Source organism: Chionomys nivalis, chromosome 13 (assembly GCF_950005125.1).
Source record: "Chionomys nivalis chromosome 13, mChiNiv1.1, whole genome shotgun sequence".
NCBI lineage: Eukaryota > Metazoa > Chordata > Mammalia > Rodentia > Cricetidae > Chionomys > Chionomys nivalis.
In genome coordinates this window covers 41,728,641-41,749,816 of record NC_080098.1, presented here as the reverse complement: position 1 = coordinate 41,749,816, position 21,176 = coordinate 41,728,641, and the positions used below count along the sequence as shown (strand labels likewise).

The following is a 21,176-nucleotide window of genomic DNA, read 5'->3' as shown; positions in this document are numbered from 1 at the left end:
GCGGTTGCTGGTTTGACTCCTTTAAGGGACATGTTGAGGCATGGCTGACCCAACCTAGATGAAAAGGTGCTTTTTGGAACATGAAGGGCTTTAACTGAATTCTAAAGTTGGGAGCCCCGTAAGTGGGGACTACAGAATGGGCTTCTTCACAGGGCCGTGAAGAGAGAGACAATGGTTGTTGCATTCGTTGTGATTGAAGGAATCCAGCTAAGTGAGCAGGGTCCTCCAAGTTTCAGACTTCAATATAAGATAGCTGCTTGGCAGATCCTGTCCATTGCCTGTCTCTTTTCAGTTTTCCTGTCCAGAGGTTCTCAAGTCAAGACATCACCTTGTTAAGAGTCTTCATCCTGAAATCGGTGATCTTTTTTTTTACATAACTTACTTATTTTTATTTTATGTGCATTGGTGTTTTTCCTGCATGTGTGCCTGTGTGAGGGTGTCAGATCTTAGAGTTACAGACAGTTGTGAGCTGTCATGTGGGTGCTGGGAATTGGACACAGGTCCCTTGGAAGAGCAGTCAGCACTCTTAACCGCTGAGCCATCTCTCCAGCCCCTCAGTGATGATCTTGCAATTCAGTTTAAGCAGGGATGGAATTTGTCATTCTTACACAGTAAGAAGATTCTTCAACCTATGTGTCATCAATGGATAAATGAATAAAGTGTTCAATATACACAATTGAATTCTTTTCTGTTGTTTGAGGGGTTACCTGTTTGTCTGCTTCTTTGTCTATGAATCCTGATCTTATCTAGTTTACCCTGCACTGGAACAATTGATCCCCTTCCTTCACCTGAAAAATGGTAGGCCTCAAGACCTGTGCCACCAGGATTGGTATACAATTATTTTCCAGATATTAAAAAAATGAAATTTTATCATTTGAAATAACACGGATGGAACTGAATATCATAAAGCTAAATGAGTCAGAAACAGAAGGGTGAGTACTGTAAGATCTCGTGTGGAGTCTAGAAATGCTGTCTTTACAGAAACAGAAAATAGGGCGGAGTCATTGCCAAAAGCAGGTAGAGCAGCAATGTAGCGAGAGGATGTTAGCCAGTGAATTCAAAGTCCTAATTAGAGGGAAAAGGTCCTGATGTTCTATTGGAGAGATGTTAATATTAATGTGGTATGTATTTCAAGACTGCTAGAGAAAGAGATTTCAGTTGATTTCATCACTGTGATTAAGATTTGAGGGGATACATGTTAGTTATTGTTGTGTGATGCCTGCATAATATGCATACACTATAGAAATAAATAATTATCTTGTCAATTAAAAGTAAAATTTCAGGGCTGAGAAGGTGGCTCAGTCAATAAAGCGCTTGCTGTGGAAGCATAAGGACCTGAGTTTGGATTTTCCAGCATCTACACAAAAGTGCCAGCAATTCCAGAACCAGGGAGAGACTGGAGGAATCATGGGGACTGCTAGCCAGGCAATTTTGCTAAATTAGTGAACTCCAGGCTCAACAAGAATCTGTCTCAAAAAACTACAGTGGAGAACAGGTGAAGAAGACACTGGAGGTCGACTTCTGCCCCAGCCCTGCAAACACTCAGAATTCAACCAGGCGCTGTGCTGTCCATCTGTAATCTCAGCTACTCGGGAGACTGCGGCAGGTGAATCAAGAGTTCAAGGTCAGCCTGGGCAACCAGTGAGACCATTCCAGGTAGAAAAAAATTAAAGTGCTGTGGTACATAGCAGTATAGTATTTGTGTTTTAATAAAAAAAAAAAAAAAAAAGTTTGCTTGAAGATCAGAATGCAAAACAGCCACACTAGTCAGCCGCAGAGGCTGGGCAGTGATGGCACACACCTGTAATCCCAGCAGCCACACTAGTCAGCCATAGAGGTCGGGAGGTGGTGGTGCGTGTCTTTAATCCCAACCCTAGAGAGGAATATAAAACAGGAGGAGGTAGGTCTCAGCTTGGTCCCAGTATGAGGATTCGTGGAGACAGGATTGCCCATTTTGGTCTGAGGTAGAGGTAAAAGCCAGTAGCTGGCTGCTTTGCTTTTCTGATCTTCAGCTTGAATCCTAATATCTGTCTCTGGGTTTATATTACTCGCACTACAAGAGAAAGTTAAAGTGCTGTGGTACTGCTTCATAGGAGAGCATTTCACTAACATGCACGAAGACTGGGCTCGATCCCCAGCACCAAAAGCACGCTAAATAAATAAAAATAAAAGTTCACAGGTTTGTGCCTAGAAAAGAAATAAAGCAGGTAATTCTGAGCTCAAGGAATAACAGAGAAAAGCAGGTTGTTATTAAAGAATGTGACTTCTTGAAAGATGGGAAAGCACTGACATCAGATTACATCAAGCGCCTGGACCACGTGACAGGAAGGGAGTTAGAAACCTCACTGAAAGTGCCGTCACCAGAGTAATAAGCAAAGAAATCATGATACAAGGAAATTTTGTTGGGAGGAGAAGAATATGAATATATTGTTCCAAGATAATGAATGAAAAGGATTAAAATAGATTGAAAGGAGCTGGACACAGTGGCTCAGACCTTTAATTACAGTGCTCTGAGAGGGTGAGGCAGGAGAATTCCCATGAATTCAAAGTCAACCAGTCACTATATAGTGAAAAACTATCATTTAAAAAAAAAAAAAAGGAATATGGTGGGATTCTACTTTTCTCCTTGTCTATTTTTTTAATCCCACAGCTTGAACTTAAGGCCTCCAACACATGCTCTATCACTTCCACTCCCCTCTTTATATTTTTCTGATGGAAGACATTTGCATATTTTAGGCTATGGACATAGGGTTGATGAGATAGAGTAGACCAGGTATGACTGACTGACAAGGTCTCTAAAACTCTGGAAGGTAATACAGTTAATAGCACCATCAAAACATGTACTGGATCAATAGGACAAGCACAGAGTCATAGGGGGAAAGGCCCAGAATGTTATACTTGAGGACCTCTTTCCCGTTAGGTAGGGGAAAAAAAGTGTTTCTGAAAGGTGAAGAATTTAAAGTCTGACCCCTGAAATGTCAGCACCTCTACTAGGTATGTCAGATGGAGATGGAGCAGAGACAATAGGATAACCATCCATTTGGCCTCTCCGGAGCCTTTCACTTCCACTGCTCCCTGGAGGCATCAAACTCTGGCTACCTGAACAGGGGTTAATGAGCTACACGGGGCAAGGCACTCTTGGGGCCACTGGAAATAAGCACATCCTTAAGCATCTCGGTCCCCAAAGCAAATCCGGGGACTTGGTAGTTCATAAAAAGATTCCTCTGACATAACATTTGCCCTTTTATGCATGGGCAGATGCCACAGATTTCTGGTTCAACTTCTGTTTCATTGTAGGACTCTAAAATTCATGGGAAGAAAAGCTTCCTGGGAAAACCCAGGTTTTATCAACAGTAGCTTTTGAAGAAACTGCTATCAAATTCAAAGGCCTGCGTAGCCTTTGGGTCATTATCCATTTTTAAAGACCATCCATAGGACAACATATTTAAAGCATACTTCCATGTGAAATTTATATTTATTCTAAGAATTCTATTTTGGCTACCCATCACGTAACCCTGTCCTGAAGTTCCACAGCCAAACTCACACACTGATAATCACAGAATGTGCCATGTTTGAAGATGTGATTTTAATTTGCCTAATATTAATGTTCCCGCCAACACCAGTCTTTGGGGTTCAAAGACCTCCTCGCTTCTTCCAGGAGGCAGCTGACTATCTGCAATCTTTTTTACTCATCTTCAAAGGATTCCATATTTTTGATCCAACACCAGCTCAGTTGCTCCCCAAGCCAGCTAAGGTTGTTCACTTAACTTCTGATTTAGACCCTATAGAATACTGGGTGTTACCTGGAGAAGTAATGTCTGTACATAAGTTTACTAATAGAATAAATTCTAGACCAGAGTAGGATCCTGAATTCCAAGTTAGATGAGTAACCTTGCACGCCAGAAGGAAAAGGATTTAAATAATTTCTATCCCATTAAAACTAAATACAGGTCTAAAATTTTGCAAGACTTAAAATGTACAATCTGTATTGTTTTCAATCTTCCGGTTGTAGCAAAGATGTATAATGAAGAGCTTTATCTGGTATTCCTGGCAAGTGACTTCCACTATGTGTGAGGCAGAAGAAATAAATACTATCTAAATCATAATGTCAGCAACCTTCATGGTCAATTTATCTCATTTATGAATTTGAAACAGGCTAGAACTAATATGCTCATCTTTGGTCTTACACTACCCAATGGAAATGAATTTATAGTAAGAAAGCATTATAATTTGACATATGCAATTAAGATATTTTCATATTTTACTCCCTCCCCCCCAAAAAAAAACGAACAGAAATCCTAATCTCTGGTGCCTGACTTTGCATATATAATCAAGTTAACATAGCATTATAGTTAATTTAGTGAGCCTCAATCCATGGCCACTAGGCTTAGAAGAAAAACAGAAAATGCCATTTGACGTGAAGACAGAGATTGAAGCTACACACACACACAACCCACAGGACTCCAAGGAGTGCCAGCAAAGCACAAGAAGGACAGAATGACACAAGAAAGGATTCAGGTTCGTAGAGGTTCGAGAGAGATCCCACTTCTGCTCATACCTTGATTCTGGATTTATAGCCTTCAGAACTGTGAAACAATAAATTCCTGTTGTGTTGAGCTCTCGTATTCATCATGGCCAGGGCTGGAGAACTAATGTGACTATATGGAAACATCTTGAAATAATCTGTGCTGATTTGATTCTGCCTTGTGATTACAATGAATTACTTGTGTTTTAGGAAAAAATGTATGGTTTTCTTGCTTCAGATTATCTTCTATGGAACACTGATAACCTTTGGAAGAAGAATCAAAGGTGAGTGCTAACAGAAATGGATAAAAACTGATTCTTAAGTTGACACTATGTTTGGAATTCTTGAAACAAGCCCTGCTAATGTAAAAGAGAAAGAAATGATGAGCTCTATCGTCACTGGAAAACATGCTTTCGCTGATGAGTTCTTAGATGGAATAGGGTGCTCTAGCTATTGAGCCTGCCTGGGTTCCAGCCCAGGACGAAAGGCAACAACATTATCTCTTCTATTTGGAAAGAGAAACAGCTGGGAAAAGGGGAGTGGAAAATCAAACTTTAAAATCTCAAAACATATTAATTGCAGATTTATGCTTAGAATGCAAGTACTTTGCTCCCATTTTGTTGGATTTTAGAATTTATTCCAAATTGTCTTCCTTTTTGTCATGACAGTTACTGCCACTAAAGTAATCACTGAAAAGAATATAAAGAATCTGCCACCCAAGAGTCCAACAAGAAAGGCACAATAGACAGAAGGTAAAGTTTTTCCTCAGCCAGTAAGAAACCTTGTGTATAGACAAATTATGATTATAAAGGATTAGCAGGGTCTGGCAAGATTGCACACAAGACAGCAATAAAAAAGACTATGCATGACTACTTATCAACATCTGCCTCCAATGGATGGGAAGAAGTGGAAAGGAAACCACATCTTTCCAAACAGGCTGGGTTTTGGAGCATGAACATTTCCCTTGTATGGGAAATAAAGCAACCATTGTACAGGCAACTGTTGCATAGCTATTGTTCAAGGCTTTCCTCCAGGACAGCTAACACTTTCAGCAATACAAAATTAGTTACTAATAATCTATAGCCATTTTTAAAGACATGGTCTCATCCAGCCCCACCCAGTCTTGAATTTTCCATGTAACAGGAGATGGTTTTGAAAAACTCATCCTTCTACTCTGACATTACATGTGTGAACTAGCATGTATAGCTAGCTATGGCCATTTTTAAGCTTATGTTATTGTTTTATTCTATTTTATTTTCAGTTTTTATTTTTATACGCTCAAGAAATTTGCACAGAACAATTTATTTTTATTTTCATGCTATATAATATTGAAGACACTTTTTAACTTTTTAAGTTAGTATGCAAAGTAATTGATTTCTTTACGGCACTTTTCATACATATCTGCCATTATATTCTGTTCTAATTCATCCTCCTCCTCTGTCTGTTGCCCAGATCTTTTGTAGGTTATAGTTTTGCTGCTGCTGGGGCTGGAAATGTAGCTCAGTTGTAGAATGTGGTCCAGCATCCTGGGGTCCTTGTAATACGCAGTACGAAATTTGAATCATGGGAAGTCATGAGAGAAAGAAATGCATTAGAGACTTCAGGAACAGTTATTTAAATAGGAAAGTGGATTCTTTTATGAAGTTGATATTTTTGAAAATTTCAAGTCAAAAGTTGGAAAAAATTCTCTGTTACACTGAGAAGGTTTTTTTTTTAATTATAAAGTAGAGAAAAGAAAAGAGCAAACATTGGACAAACAGTCTCCAGCTCTTTGTGGAGTGCCACTGAGGATGAGGAATCAAGGCTGGTACCCTGAAATCAAAAAACATTTACAGTAGTGGCCTTCCAATCACTAGAATGCTTCTAGATTCCGGGCCCATCCATACCCTGGCTGCACAGATATTAAAATACAGTGTTCCATTACTGCTTGTCAAGGCTACATTTCCTTCTCTATGTATTTTCAGAAAATAAATGCTTTCTCTGAGCAAAAAAGAACTAGGAAAACCATTCTAAAATGTTTTATTTTATAATCCCCAAGATAGAAGGATCAAATTTGCATCTTACTGAGGAAAATTTGATTTAATCTTGAGATATTCAAGTCACTTTAAAGTTTATCCGATGGAAGTTATGAGACCATACTGCAGATTTGGATTCAACCCCCTGCCATTTATTAGGTGACTCCACCCAGAGAAAGGGTTGAGTCTTTTTTCTTAAAGCCTGTTTAAAGCTTAACACGCTCATGTCTTCAAGGAACGTAACAGTGACAGGGCTCTTAACAAAACACATAGGAAATGCTGACCCTGTGGAAAACTGCAACACAGTAGCTGCTTTCCAGCAAAACTGGGACCAGTTTCCCAGTCCAGTTGCATTTACTTAGGAGAAGAAACTGAAAGAAGCCTCCAGCTAAGTGTTGCTCTCGTTTCCCACAGGTGGACTGCAATGGACAGAGCTAATGGCAGCCTCTTTTCTGGCTTCATTCTCCTGGGCTTCTCCAACCGGCCTCAGCTCGAAACAGCTCTCTTCGCGGTCATCCTGGTCATCTATTTCTTGAGCTTCCTAGGCAACAGCACCATCATTCTGCTGTCCGTTGTCGACCCTCACCTCCACACCCCCATGTATTTCTTCCTTTCTAATCTCTCCTTCATGGATCTTTGCTTGACTACTTGCACTGTCCCTCAGACACTGTTCAACTTCAAGGGGAAGGACAAGACCATCACTTACGGGGGCTGTGTGACACAACTCTTTATTGCCCTGGGACTTGGGGGAGTGGAGTGTGTACTCTTATCGGTGATGGCTTACGATCGCTATGCCGCTGTCTGCCGCCCACTCCACTACATGGTGATCATGCATCCACAGCTTTGCTTACAGCTCGTTATAACTGCCTGGGTCACAGGGTTTGGCAATTCTATGGTACAGACAGCATTGACCATGACTCTGCCCCTCTGTGGCAGAAACCGACTGGACCATTTCTTCTGTGAAGTTCCAGTGATGCTAAAACTGGCCTGCACGAACACCTTCATTAACGAGGCGGAACTCTTTGCTGTCAGTGTCTTCTTCTTGGTGGTACCGCTCTCACTTATATTAGTGTCCTATGGCCACATTACTCACGCCGTTCTAAAGATAAAGTCAGCCCAGGGGAGGCGGAAGGCCTTTGGAACCTGTGGCTCTCACCTTCTGGTAGTGATTATCTTCTTCGGCACCCTCATCTCCATGTACCTCCAGCCTCCCTCTAGTTACTCACAGGAAGTGAATAAAAGCATTGCACTTTTCTATACTCTGGTAACTCCTTTGTTGAACCCCCTGATTTACACTCTGAGGAACAAGGAAGTCAAAAGTGCACTAAGGAGAATAATCAGGAGAAGCACAGATTCAAGAAAGAGTTAATGCAAGGCTTGCAGTCCTAAACACTTAAACTTTGTGAATCTAAATCCTAGTTTTCACTTAAACCCATAAATCATCTGTGTAGCAAGCACTGTATAAGGAACTCAACTGGGTTGATAGATGAATAAATGATAAGAGATAGATGATAGGTAGATAATCAGAGATCAAATCAAAGATAAGTCTTGTTACCATGGAGTTAGACCTTATAGAGAAAATTTAAGTAGGATAAGATACCATAAATTAGGTATATCTTATTGGACTGCCATGTGGAGTAAATTATAAGTACATATAATTTCTGTATAGTCATGTACTTTTTTTTTTCACGAGTACCATCTACTGTGTGTAATGGCATATGCTTGTAACTCCAGAACCAGAGAGTCTGAGTCAGGAGAATCATTAAATTCAAAGCGAGATTTTGTCTTTTGAGTATCAAGCCAATCAGGGATACATAGTAAGAGTTAGACCCTGTCTTTTAAAACATACAATCCACTGGGCAAATCTTAAAGCAAAATTTAGGGTGAAATGCTATAATTTTTAAATTAAACTTTTTACTATTTTAATTGCCATCAATTAACTGTGTAATGTCTTAAAACAATATGTAATATATGTGTTTGTGTGTCTGAATGAATGGTTTCACAAAATTTAATACAAACCCAAAAACATTTTAATTAAGCAATGATTTTAAGGTATCTAAAATTTTAAGGTATACCGAAACATATTTATAAAAATAAAGCAAAAAACACAATTAAATTATCTGGAAAACTCAGTGTTCTCATAAACACTTTCTTGAATGTTTCTTACTTTGACAACAGCAGCTTTGAAGGTTTGCTATTGTGTAAATGAAATGATGGAACCAAGACTTCTTTGTATCATCTAAAATCAATTAGTGAAGTGTTGAGCTCTGTAGTAATTTTGTCTCTGTACTTATAACGTCTAATGACTTCTGATTGTTTGTAGTGTACAGTACGAAAGACTGATTTATTTTAAAGACAATTTATTTGACTTTTCTTTACATCCATAACAACTAGTGCCATTGAAAATATATTGGTTTTATGATACATAAATTTCATACAACAGTTTCTTTTTATTCTTGGAGGTATATTGTAAGACCCTTGGTGAATGTAAATCATAGATATTACCAAGTCTAAAGCAATGGCACTGTGTTTTGTCTAAAAAGTGTAACACTGATACTTTCAGTGAGCCATCTGATATTTATAGGATTTTAAATTCCAACCCTCTCACCTCCGCTGATTTTTTTTTTTTGTCACCTCTGGGATAAAGCTTTTCTATAACAAGAGTACTGTCAACTACATTGTCTGATTACGTCAGCACAACACAGAGTTTTTATTTCCTTCTTTGTTTTTGTTGTTGTTGTGGGGGGATTATTTGTTTGTTTCTTTGTTTTTGAGACAGAGTCTCCCTGTGTAGCTCTGACTGGCCTGGAACTTGATATATAGACCATGACAGTTTCAGTCCCAGATATTCCACTTGCTCTGACCCCTGAGGGCTAGAATTGAAAGTAACCACCACAACCTAGCCAGAGATTTTACTTCTGAGAGTCTATGCTCTGCATGTGTGTCCTGAAGCAAGTGACATCATCCTACACTTATGAGGTAGATTAATCTTCCTTCTCAAAACTGCCCAGCTGTATGATGGCTGAATATTGGTTGTGGGTGGTGCCCATTTTCAATCGATTTCTTCATCCTCTGAAATGGTCTGTCTGGTAACTTCTGTATTTTTCAGTCCAAACATATTCTTGACTTGTGTTGTCATCCGTTACTCGTAGTGAGTAACTAAGAGCCACTTAGTTTGAGGATCCTTTGCTGTATCTTTACATTGCCACATTGGAGCATTGCATTGCTGTATATTGGACACTTCCTCCATCTTGCCTTCTACCCACAAATCTGTCTTTTCTATCTTAACTCAGTACTTATCACACACTCTAGTTGTATTTTGCAGTCTAAGGATTAACCAGAAAACCAGTAAAAAAAAAAAAAAAGAAAAAAAGAAAGAAAATCTGCTTTCTTCTTCACAGTTTCCCCTGCAGAAGATTTTTTTTAAAGATTTACTTATTTTTATGTGCATTGGTGTTTTGCTGCATGTATGTCTGTATAAAGATGCCAGATCCTTCAGCACTGGAAATACAGACCATTGTGAGATACCATGTGGGTGCTGAGACTTGAACCTGGGTCCTCTCGGAGAGCAGTCAATGCTCTTAACAACTGAGCCATCTCTCTGGCCCCGAAGATTGATTTTTATTATAGAACCTTAGCATAATTCTTTCTTTCTTTCTTTCTTTCTTTCTTTCTTTCTTTCTTTCTTTCTTTCTTTCTTTCTTATAGACCATAGCTATCACCTCTCACTTAAGGACTATATTTTGTAACTTGTCTTTAGCAGCCTCTTTTTCACCTTGTCAGTTTGAATACTCTTGAACTTTGAGACAATTATTAAATAAAATAGTGGCAGTTTGAAGGCAAGTACTACAATATTATGGCAGTCCATCCCTTAATCAGTGGAGTTACTAAGTGACCAATGGGTTGGTAACATAGAGTATGTATCTGTCAAACAAAGGTTGATTCTTGTGCCAAGCAGGACAGCATAAGACACAGAGAGGTGTCATTGCTACTCATAATTGCACCAAATGGAAAACCTATTGGATGTTTGCTGCTGCTTGTTTCCCATTAATGCCTTCACACTATGAAAACTTAAATGACAGAAAAAAACTGAACTTGAGTTGAATATGGATAATCCACCCAGACAGATTATCTTTGCATGAGAGTGGAAGTAAGCACAGTGTTATGTAAGTTTAGATTGACAAATTGAAAACTTAGAGAGTCCTTAAACACATGACCAATGGACACGGACGTCTGTTGAGTTCTAGGACTACATGTAAAGCTCAGGTCTAGAGTAAAAACTTTGCAAAGATAGAGTGAAAACTGTAGTTTTATTGTGTCTATGGAACAGAGTCTTGCAGGAAAAGGGGTCTTGTCTCTTTAAGACACTTTCACCTATTAGGACATTTGGATTTGGGAGATGGCTCAGTGGGTAAAGTGCTTACTGTAAAAGCATGGGGAACTAAGCTGGGTTTCTTGGCACCATGTAAAAGTTTCATATTAGTATGGTGGATTCTATAATTCCATCTCTAAGGACGGAGATGGAAAAATCTCAGGGTCTTACTGACCAGCCAGGCTAACCAAAATGATGAAGTCCAGGTTTAGGGAGAAACCTTGAAGATAGATAGATAGATAGATAGATAGATAGATAGATAGATAGATAGATAGACAGACAGACAGACAGATAGATGAAACAACTGAACAAGACACTCAGCTTTACTCTCTGACCTCCTCACAAGTGAGCACACACTTGCTTACAAACATACCCAAAAAGATACTAAACAGAATTTGAAGCAGTATGAAACAGAAAACTAGAGAAGTAAGAAGACATTGAGAAATAGCGGTAGATGCAGGAATTCCAGCCCAAGCTAGGAATGGTAGCACTCAGTAGACAAGGCAGGAACAGCTCAAGATTGAGGCCAGCCAATACCACACAGTGAGTTCAAGACGTGCTTGGCAACACAGTGAGATGTTGTTTCAAACAAACAAATATCAAAAAAAGACTTGGTGGCACACACTTGCAGTCTCATCATGAAAGAGCAGCTTCAACTACATGAAACCCTGCTGGAAAATAAGAGAAGAAAGAAGAGGAGAAAGAAAGGAGGAGAAAGAAAGGGAAAATGAAATGTTAAAGAAGTTTCAAAAAAAAACGTTTCAAATGGAATTAGAATTTACATAGAAGAACTAAATGGACACTATAGAAATGTAAATACATTTCTATCTATCTGTAGAAATTTTTCATCGTGACCACACACTGGATGTGAAAATTCCAGCTGTGCTTTGGGAATATTGTCCTCCTGAGAAAACACACACACATTAAAAGCATTCTCAACAGACTACGTGAGGATCCATGCTTTTCCTTTACAATTAACAATGAGCAGGACTTAAATTCTTTCTCCAACTTTGGAGGTAAAGAAATTTATAATGGAAAGGGAAAGATATAAAAATTACATGCATGGGAACTGCAGCATAAACAATTAGAACTCAAGATGTAATTTTTAAAAAAAAATCTCTTGAAGGGCCAACAAGATGGCTCAGCAGGTAAAGATGTCTGTGGCCAAGATTTAGGACCTGAGTTTAAGTCCTAGAATCCACATGGTGGAAAAAAAAAATCTCTACAAGTTGTCTTCTGATTCCATATGTGCATTCATATGGGTGCATTCTCTCTCTCTCTCTCTCTCTCTCTCTCTCTCTCCCTCTCACTCTGTGTGTGTGTGAGTAAATGAGTGAGTGAGTGAGTGAGTGAATGAATGAATGAATGAATGAATGAATGAATGAAAAAATGTTCTCTTAGAATCCAAAAGCAAGTTCTAGGCTTCTTAATGTAAACTAAATTTGACTGTGTGAGATTTTAGAGACAAAGAGAATTGAAGACTGAGATTCATCCTCATTACTCAGGCTAGCACCTGCTTTCACAACACCATGATTAAAGAATAGGACTGGGGTGATTTTCTTGTGTATCACTACAAAAAAAAAAAAAAAAGGTTTTTTAAAAGAGATGTGGATACCCTCTCCTAGGCTCGACGCTAAGGTCCACAGCCCTGGTAGCCTTACCAGAAGTTAGAGTGGTCCTAAAGATCCCAGATAAGACACCATCTGCTAAAACTCCTTAAAACCTGCCCAAAAACCCTAGACTGTACCCCCTATTCTGGACTCACACTACAGCCCACATATGCAGGAATCTTATAGGAGGCCATGGTGGAACAAAGGACTCTAGGCAAGACACTATCCACTGCCCGCTAAACCCCTTTGAGCATGACCAACAACCCCAGACTGCACACACACACACACACACACACACACACACACACATGCGTACACAAATATACACACACACCCCGCTCCATATTCTGGCCTACAACTTCAGGAGACTTCTACTTTAGCAGAGGTCAGGTCATATCTAGGAACTTCAGACTTCTGCTTCACCAAAGGCCAGGCCTGATCTAGAAGACCCCAGACTATATCCCCTCTCCTATTATCCATATCCTGGTCTACAACTTCAGAAGAAGACTTTATCAGAGACCAGCCTGGATCTAAATTCCAGAGGGGACACACTACTGGTCCTGAAGATTCATTAGTCCTAAGGACCCTTGAATATTTAGGCCAGAAGATCAGAGAAGAAAGAGAAACCAAAGAGCCAACTACCCATCCAACAAAGACAAATGCAAGAATCAACGCCTAGACCTATAGTCATCCCAAATCCAGATGCCCAAATGCCAGTGTAAAAACACAATCAATAACAGAAAGGGCAGTGTGGCACCACCAGAGTTCAGCTATCCTACAACAGCAAGACCTAAACAATCCAACACAGCTGAAGCACAAGAAAATGACCTTAAAAATGACTTTATGAAGTTGAGAGAGATCCTTAAAGAGGATATAAAAAATTTCTTTAAAAAATTGAGGAAAAGACAAACAAAAAATTTGAAGAAATCAATAAATTCCTAAAAGAAAATCAAGAAAAAACAGTTGAAGAAAACTGTTCAAGGCCTGGAAATAGAAATAGAAGCAATAAGAAAACACAAATGAAGGGAATTCTGGAAATGAAAAATCTGGGTGAGCAAACAGAAACTACAGATGCGAGCATCACCAACATAATACAAGAGATGGAAGAGAGTGTCTCAGGAGTTGAAGACATGGGAGAGGAAATCGATTCATCAAATAAACTGCTAAATCTAAAAGTTCCCAGCACAAAACATCCAGGAAATCTGAGACCAAACATAAGAACAATAGGAATAGAAGGAGAGAAAATCCAGCTCGACAGCTGAGAGAATATATTTAACGAAACCATAGATGAAAAATGTTTCCACCTAAGGAAGGAAATGCCTCGAAAGATACAAGCTTACAGGGCATCAAATAGATTAGATGAGAAAAAAATCTCCTTGCCACATAATAATCAAAATACTAAACCTACTTCTTAATTTGACTTTGTTTTCTTCATCTATTGGCGCTTCACAGTTTTACTGGGTATAGTAGTCTGGGCTGGTATCTGCGGTCTCTTAGAGTCTGCAATGATTGTTAATCCCTGATATTTTGTTGCTGGTGTGTGTGTGTGTGTGTGTGTGTGTGTGTTTCCCTTCTTTGGGTTTTGCTGATGTGAGATTATCTACTGCCTGTTTCTATAAGTATAGTTAACTTCCTTGGGTTGGAGTTTTACTTCTAATACCTTCTGTATTCCAGGCTATTAACACTATTCTTAGCTGCCCTTCAGAACTTGATGGTAAAACTCTATTTGATGAAGACATCACATAGTTGAATCACAGAATATGGAGAAATGAAGCTGGTACTCACCTGGAAGCTCCCTTCCTACTGCCTCGCTTCCACAGTGCTGGAAGATGCTATGAACACTAAAACAGCAGAAAACAAATCATCAGTCTCACCCAGTTGTGAACCGAGAAAACTACAATGACTGACCTGAGAAGACAGGTTCACTTGTGTAATAGAAGCACAATGGTTATGGGAGTAACCAGTCACTTTCTGCTTGGATCTAAGAACTGCTACCCAAAGTGGAAGCCATACCTAGCACTGTTAAAAGGACCATGAATGTGTAACTACGTATTGGTCGTGGACCTTAGGAGAGAATGCAATACTGTTACTTGCTAAAAGGTCATAATATTAAAATAACTCCTATTAACTTATTGATATACTAATAGACCAAAGCATCTCTCAATCCTCAACCCAGAAAAGCTTATTCTTGCAGTAGATGGCAGTTAACACAGAGATTCTCAACTGTCAACATGCAAAGGATAAGAGACTATGGAGTAGGGCTGCAGAGATGGCTCAGTGTCTAAAAGCATGGGCTGTTCTGTTCCCAGCACCCACAAAGCAGTTCACAACTCTCTGTAATTCCAGTTCTCGAGAATCTAATGCCTTCTCCTGGTCTCTGTGGGCACAGCACAAATGGGATCCATAAACATACATGAAGGTAAATCACCATACGTGTAAAATAATAAAATTGAAACTTTAACTATTTTTAAAAGAGAATGTGGACTGCTCAAGCTTATATAGAACACACAAATCACACCTTTCTCTTAGGGAGTTGGAGTGAGATGAGGTAAAAAAGTGTAAGAGCCAGGGGTGGTCGACAACATCGTGGAAATAGTATTTTCCTGACACAACAAGGCGGTTGTACACATGAACTCACATGGTTGTGACAAGTGACACAAGACCTGCACAAACTCAAGGCAGACAGAGTCCCAGCATAGACCAGGGAAAGTGCGTACCAAGTCCTACTTCCAGCTAAAGAGTTATTGGCAGCTGCTCTGCCTGCGCCCCACTTCCCTTAGTCCCTGGCTCATTGGGGCATCCAGGAGTTCCTGTGTAGGTGCCGAGAAGTTTCATAGGGACGGGTGAGTGTGTGCTATCCTGGGGCGGACTGTCCAGGTAGAGAGCACAAACACCCCTCCCCCAGCTCCTGCTGCAGGGCTTGCTCTCCTACACACCCGCCCCCACCCCCACCCCCAAACCTGCCTTGTCTGCAAGGTCCTTAGCTGTGGAACAGTTTCCTGCCATTTCACTAAGGCTACCAACCCAGAGCAGTGAGTCCCTGACTAGAGGGCAGGCCTCAAGGTCCCCGCCAGGGAAAGCGGGCCCCTGCTGCTGGGGCTGCAGTCTCTGCTGTGATCTGCTGGACCTGCTCTGCCTGCGCCCTACTTCCCTTAGTCCCTGGCTCATTGGGGCATCCAGGAGTTCCTGTGTAGGTGCCGAGAAGTTTCATCGGGACGGGTGAGTGTGTGCTATCCTGGGGCGGACTGTCCAGGTAGAGAGCACAAACACCCCTCCCCCAGCTCCTGCTGCAGGGCTTGCTCTCCTACACACCCGCCCCCACCCCCACCCCCAAACCTGCCTTGTCTGCAAGGTCCTTAGCTGTGGAACAGTTTCCTGCCATTTCACTAAGGCTACCAACCCAGAGCAGTGAGTCCCTGACCAGAGGGCAGGCCTCAAGGTCCCCGCCAGGGAAAGCGGGCCCTTGCTGCTGGGGCTGCAGTCTCTGCTGTGATCTGCTGGACCTGCTCTGCCTGCGCCCTACTTCCCTTAGTCCCTGGCTCATTGGGGCATCCAGGAGTTCCTGTGTAGGTGCCAAGAAGTTTCATCGGGACGGGTGAGTGTGTACTATCCTGGGGCGGACGGTCCCGGTAGAGAGCACAAATGCCCCTACACTAAGGCTACCCAACCAGAGCAGGGGGCAGGCCTCAGCAACCCCCGAAAGGGAGCGCAGGCACCTCCAGCTTGTACTGCAGTGTCGCCTGTGTTCTACTGGACCCCGCCCGACCCCTTGCATTCGGCCTTCTTTACGCGGGTCATTGGAATACCACGCATCCATGTTTTGGTGTTGAGGAGTTTACCTGGAAGGGAACGGTTCCTGCCCCTACACTGAGGAGATACACCTAGAGAGTTAGTCACAGCAAAGACTGGTCCAAGACATCAGGCCTCTCCTGGCTCCATTTGAAGGAAAAGATGGGCAGGCGCCAATGCAAGAATTCCCCCAACAACTTGAAAGGCAACGTGACATCACCAGGATCCAGGAATCCCGAAATGAGAAGTCTAAACCCTAATACAGAAGAATTAGAAGAATTCGACTCAAAAGTGAATTTTATGAAAATAATAGAGGACCTTAAACAGGAGGTGAAAAACTGCCACAACCAATTAGAGATTACAAACAAAAAGGTAGAGGAAATGAATAAATATCTCAAAGATACCCAAGAAAACCAAGAGAAACAAGAAAAAGTAATCAAACAGGTAAGGGAAACGGTTCAAGACTTGAAGAACGAAGTGGAAGTAATAAAGAAAACACAAACCGAGGGAAGGATGGAGATGGAAAATTTGAATAAACGAACAGGAACTACAGAGACAAGTACCACCAACAGATTACAAGAGATAGAAGAAAGAATCTCAGACACTGAAGATACCATAGAGAAAATAAACACTCTCATCAAAGAAAACAGCATAACCAACAAATTCTCATCACAAAACATTCAGGAAATCTGGGACACAATAAAAAGACCAAACCTAAGAATAATAGGGATAGAAGAAGGAGAAGAAGTACAACTCAATGGTCCAGAAAATATATTTAATAAAATTATAGAAGAAAACTTTCCCAACCTTAAGAAAGATATTCCTTTGAAGGTCCAAGAAGCATACAGAACACCAAATCGACTGGATCAAAAAAAAACATCTCCTCGTCATATAATAATCAAAACACAAAACATACAGAATAAAGAAAGAATATTAAGAGCTGCAAAGGAAAAAGGTCAAGTTACCTATAAAGGTAAACCTATCAGACTTACACCTGATTTCTCTATGGAAACCATGAAAGCCAGAAGGTCCTGGATAGATATACTGCAGAAACTACGAGACCATGGATGCAAGCCCAGACTACTATACCCAGCCAAGCTTTCGTTCACTATAAATGGAGAAAACAAAGTTTTCCAGGATAAAAACAAATTTAAACAATACGTAGCCACAAATCCAGCCCTTCAGAAAGTAACTGAAGGAAAATCACAAGCCAAGGAGTCCAACAATGCCCACAATAACTCAGACATCTAAAGACCCTTCACCAGCACAACTTGAAGAAGGGAAACACACAAACTCTACTACCAAAGGAAAGAAAGAAAGAAAGGAAAAATGACCGGAGTTAACAACCACTGGTCATTAATATCACTTAATATCAATGGACTCAACTCACCTATAAAGAGGCACAGGCTAAGAGATTGGATACGAAAACAGGATCCAACATTCTGCTGCTTACAAGAAACACACCTCAACCACAAAGACAGACATCTACTCAGAGTAAAGGGCTGGGAAAAGGTTTATCAAGCAAACGGACCTAAGAAACAAGCAGGTGTGGCCATACTAATTTCTAAGAAAGTTGACTTCAAACTAAAATCAATCAAAAGAGATGGAGATGGACATTTTTTACTCATAACAGGAACAATTCACCAGGATGAAATCTCAATCCTGAATATATATGCCCCTAATATAAAAGCACCCACTTATGTAAAAGAAACGTTACTAAAACTCAAGGCAGTCATCAAACCACACACACTAATAGTAGGAGATTTCAACACTCCTCTCTCACCAATGGACAGGTCAATCAAACAGAAACCTAACAGAGAAATAAGAGGATTAAGGGAGGTAATGAATCAAATGGACTTAACAGACATCTATAGAACATTCCACCCAAATAGGAAAGAATATACCTTCTTCTCTGCAGCTCATGGAACCTTCTCGAAAATAGACCACATACTCGGTAACAAAGCAAACTTACACAGTTACAAAAAAATATCGGTAACCACCTGTGTCTTATCAGATCACCATGGATTAAAGTTAGAATTCAACAACAATGCTATCCCCAGAAAGCCTATGAACTCATGGAAACTGGACAGTCAACTACTGAACCACACCTGGATCAAGGAAGAAATAAAGAAAGAAATTAAAGTCTTTCTTGAATTCAATGAAAACGAAGACTCAACATACTCAAACCTATGGGACACTATGAAAGCAGTGCTAAGAGGAAAATTCATAGCATTAAGTGCCCACTTAAAGAAAACGGAGAAAGCACACATTGGAGACTTAATAGCCCACCTGAAAGCTTTAGAAAAAAAAGAAGCAGACTCACCTAGGAGAAGTAGAAGACTGGAAATAATCAAATTGAGGGCTGAAATCAACAAAATAGAAACACAGAAAACAATCCAAAGAATCAATGAAACAAAAAGCTGGTTCATGGAGAAAATCAATAAGATTGATAAACCCCTATCCAAACTAATCAAACGGCGGAGAGAGAATACGCAAATTAACAAAATCAGAAACGAAAAGGGAGACATAACCACAGACTCAGAGGAAATTCAGAGAATCATTAGATCTTACTACAAAAATCTGTATGCCACAAAATTGGAAAATGTTATAGAAATGGACACTTTTTTAGATAAGTACCATATACCAAAGTTAAACCAGGACCAGGTGAACAATCTAAATAGACCTGTTAGTCGCGAAGAATTAGAAGTTGTTATAAAAAACCTCCCCACCAAAAAAAGCCCAGGTCCAGATGCAGATGGAAATAGAAAACACTATCCTGAGTGAGGTATCCCAGACTCAAAAAGAGGAACATGGGATGTACTCACTCATAATCGGTTTCTAGCCATAAAATAAAAGACATTAAGCATATAATGTGTGATCCTATAGAAGCTAAATAAGAAAGTGAACCCAAAGAAAATCATATAGTCATCCGCATGGAGAGGGGGAAGTAGACAAGATTCCAGGGCAAAAACTGGGAACTTGCGGGTGAGGTGGCATGGGGCAAAGGGGAAATGGGATGAGAAATATGAGAAGGGGAGGATGGGAGGAGCTCGGAGGATTGGGATGGTTGGGATATAGGAAGGATGGATACGGGAGCAGCGAAGTATATATCCTATCTAAGGGAGCCATCTTAGGGTTGGCAAGAGACTTGACTCTAGAGGGGTTCGCAGGTGTCCAGGAATATGTCCCCAGCTGGTACCTTGGGCAACTAAGGAGAGGGAACCTGAAATGACCCTATCCTATACTGATGAATATCTTGCATATCACCTTAGAACCTTCATCTGGCGATGGATCGAGGTAGAGACAGAGTCTCAATTTGGAGCAACGGTCTGAGCTCTTAAGGTCCAAATGAGGAGCAGAAGGAGGGAGAACATGAGCAAAAAATCAGAACCACGAGGGATGCACCCACCCACTGTGACAGTGGAACTGATTTATTGGGAGCCCACCAAGGCCAGCTGGTCTGGGACTGAATAAGCATGGGTTGATTCCGGACTCTCTGAGCATGGCGGTCAATGAAGACTGATGAGAAGCCAAGGACAATGGCACTAGGTTTCGATCCTAATACATGAACTGGCTTTGTGGGAGCTTAGCCTGTTTGGACGCTCACCTTTCTGGACGTAGATAGAAGGACCTTGGTCTTCCCGCAGGGCAGGGAATTTGGACTGCTCTTCAGTATCGAGAGGGAGGGGGAATGGAGTGGGGGGAGGAGAAGAGGAGTGGGGATAGGGAGAGGGAAGTGGGGGGAGGGCAATATTTGGGAGGAGGGGAGGGAAATGGGAAATGGGGAGCAGGTGGAAATTTTAATTAAAAAAGAATAAAAATAAATAAATAAGTAAAAAAAAAAAAAAAGAGTTATTGGCATTTGAGAACTGCTATGACAGAGTCAACTTTCTTTAATGATGTAAGCCCTAATAGGAAGACCATATCAGGGAAGACCCCACTCCCAAGACTAGATGGGAAACAGAAAATGGAATTTATGATGAATAAAACATAAGAAAACTCAATGCTGTGTGAAAAGAGAGAGGAGGGAAAGAGGGTGATTATAGGAGGAATTGCAGGAAGAGTGAATATGTTCAAAATACACATATAAAATTCTAAAAAAATTAATAAAATACTGTTTTTAAAAGTTACTACATCATTCTCCCTTTCCCAAGTTCAGAAATCCACTAGTGTTTTGTACAGGAAGTTCATACAAATCCCTCCATTACTAAATGACGGTGTTCCAACATTACCCTATGTGCACAGTCCCTTTGTGTGACCCATTCCTCACCAAGGGCTACACAGGACAGCATAGCGGATCTCCCATCAGCATTGTGCCTTCCAAGATTGGAGAGAGTCCCCCTGCTTGCAACCAGAGTAGCAGCTCTCACTAGAGTCTGTCAGGTTTCAAAAGCTGAAGTTCATTGCAATGTTTGTCAGGAACTGGAAAGCCTGGAGCCTTCTTCCTTCTTTTCCCTCTGTTGTAACAGTCTTGCTTCGCTTTTCTCGAGGACATGCTCTCCCAGGAGATCTACAGCAGACCTAGGAGCCTCGCCGCTTAAACTCACAGAGACTCAAGCAAGCCCTGATTGGCTAGGCGATCAGCATGACGGTATAGAATAAGGACCAGTGAGAAGAGACCTAGCTCTCAAACATCAGCAGGTAAGGAAAAAAAAGCCTCCAAACCTGAGAATTCTCCTGAAGACCACTGCCCCTCCCTTCTCCTTCTCCCTGAACATTGGAGTAGAAGTGGGGAAAGTGGGAGAAAGGCCAGGAAATGCGTGAGTCCCTGTGAGTCCATCACTTTGATTACCAGCCGACAACTCCCTTCTCCATTGCAGCTGCACTCACTAAAACATTGAATGGCACCTCCGTCTCTGCCTCCT

General features: G+C 40.8%; 1 protein-coding gene across 1 annotated transcript; it reads left to right on the top strand.

Moving 5' to 3' along the window:
- Nucleotides 1-6,964: 6,964 nt before the first annotated feature.
- LOC130885906 (putative olfactory receptor 2B8) lies at nt 6,965-7,909 on the top strand. The gene has a single exon (XM_057787752.1). The coding sequence runs from the start codon at nt 6,965-6,967 to the stop codon at nt 7,907-7,909; it is 945 nt and encodes a 314-aa protein (XP_057643735.1).
- Nucleotides 7,910-21,176: the final 13,267 nt, after the last annotated feature.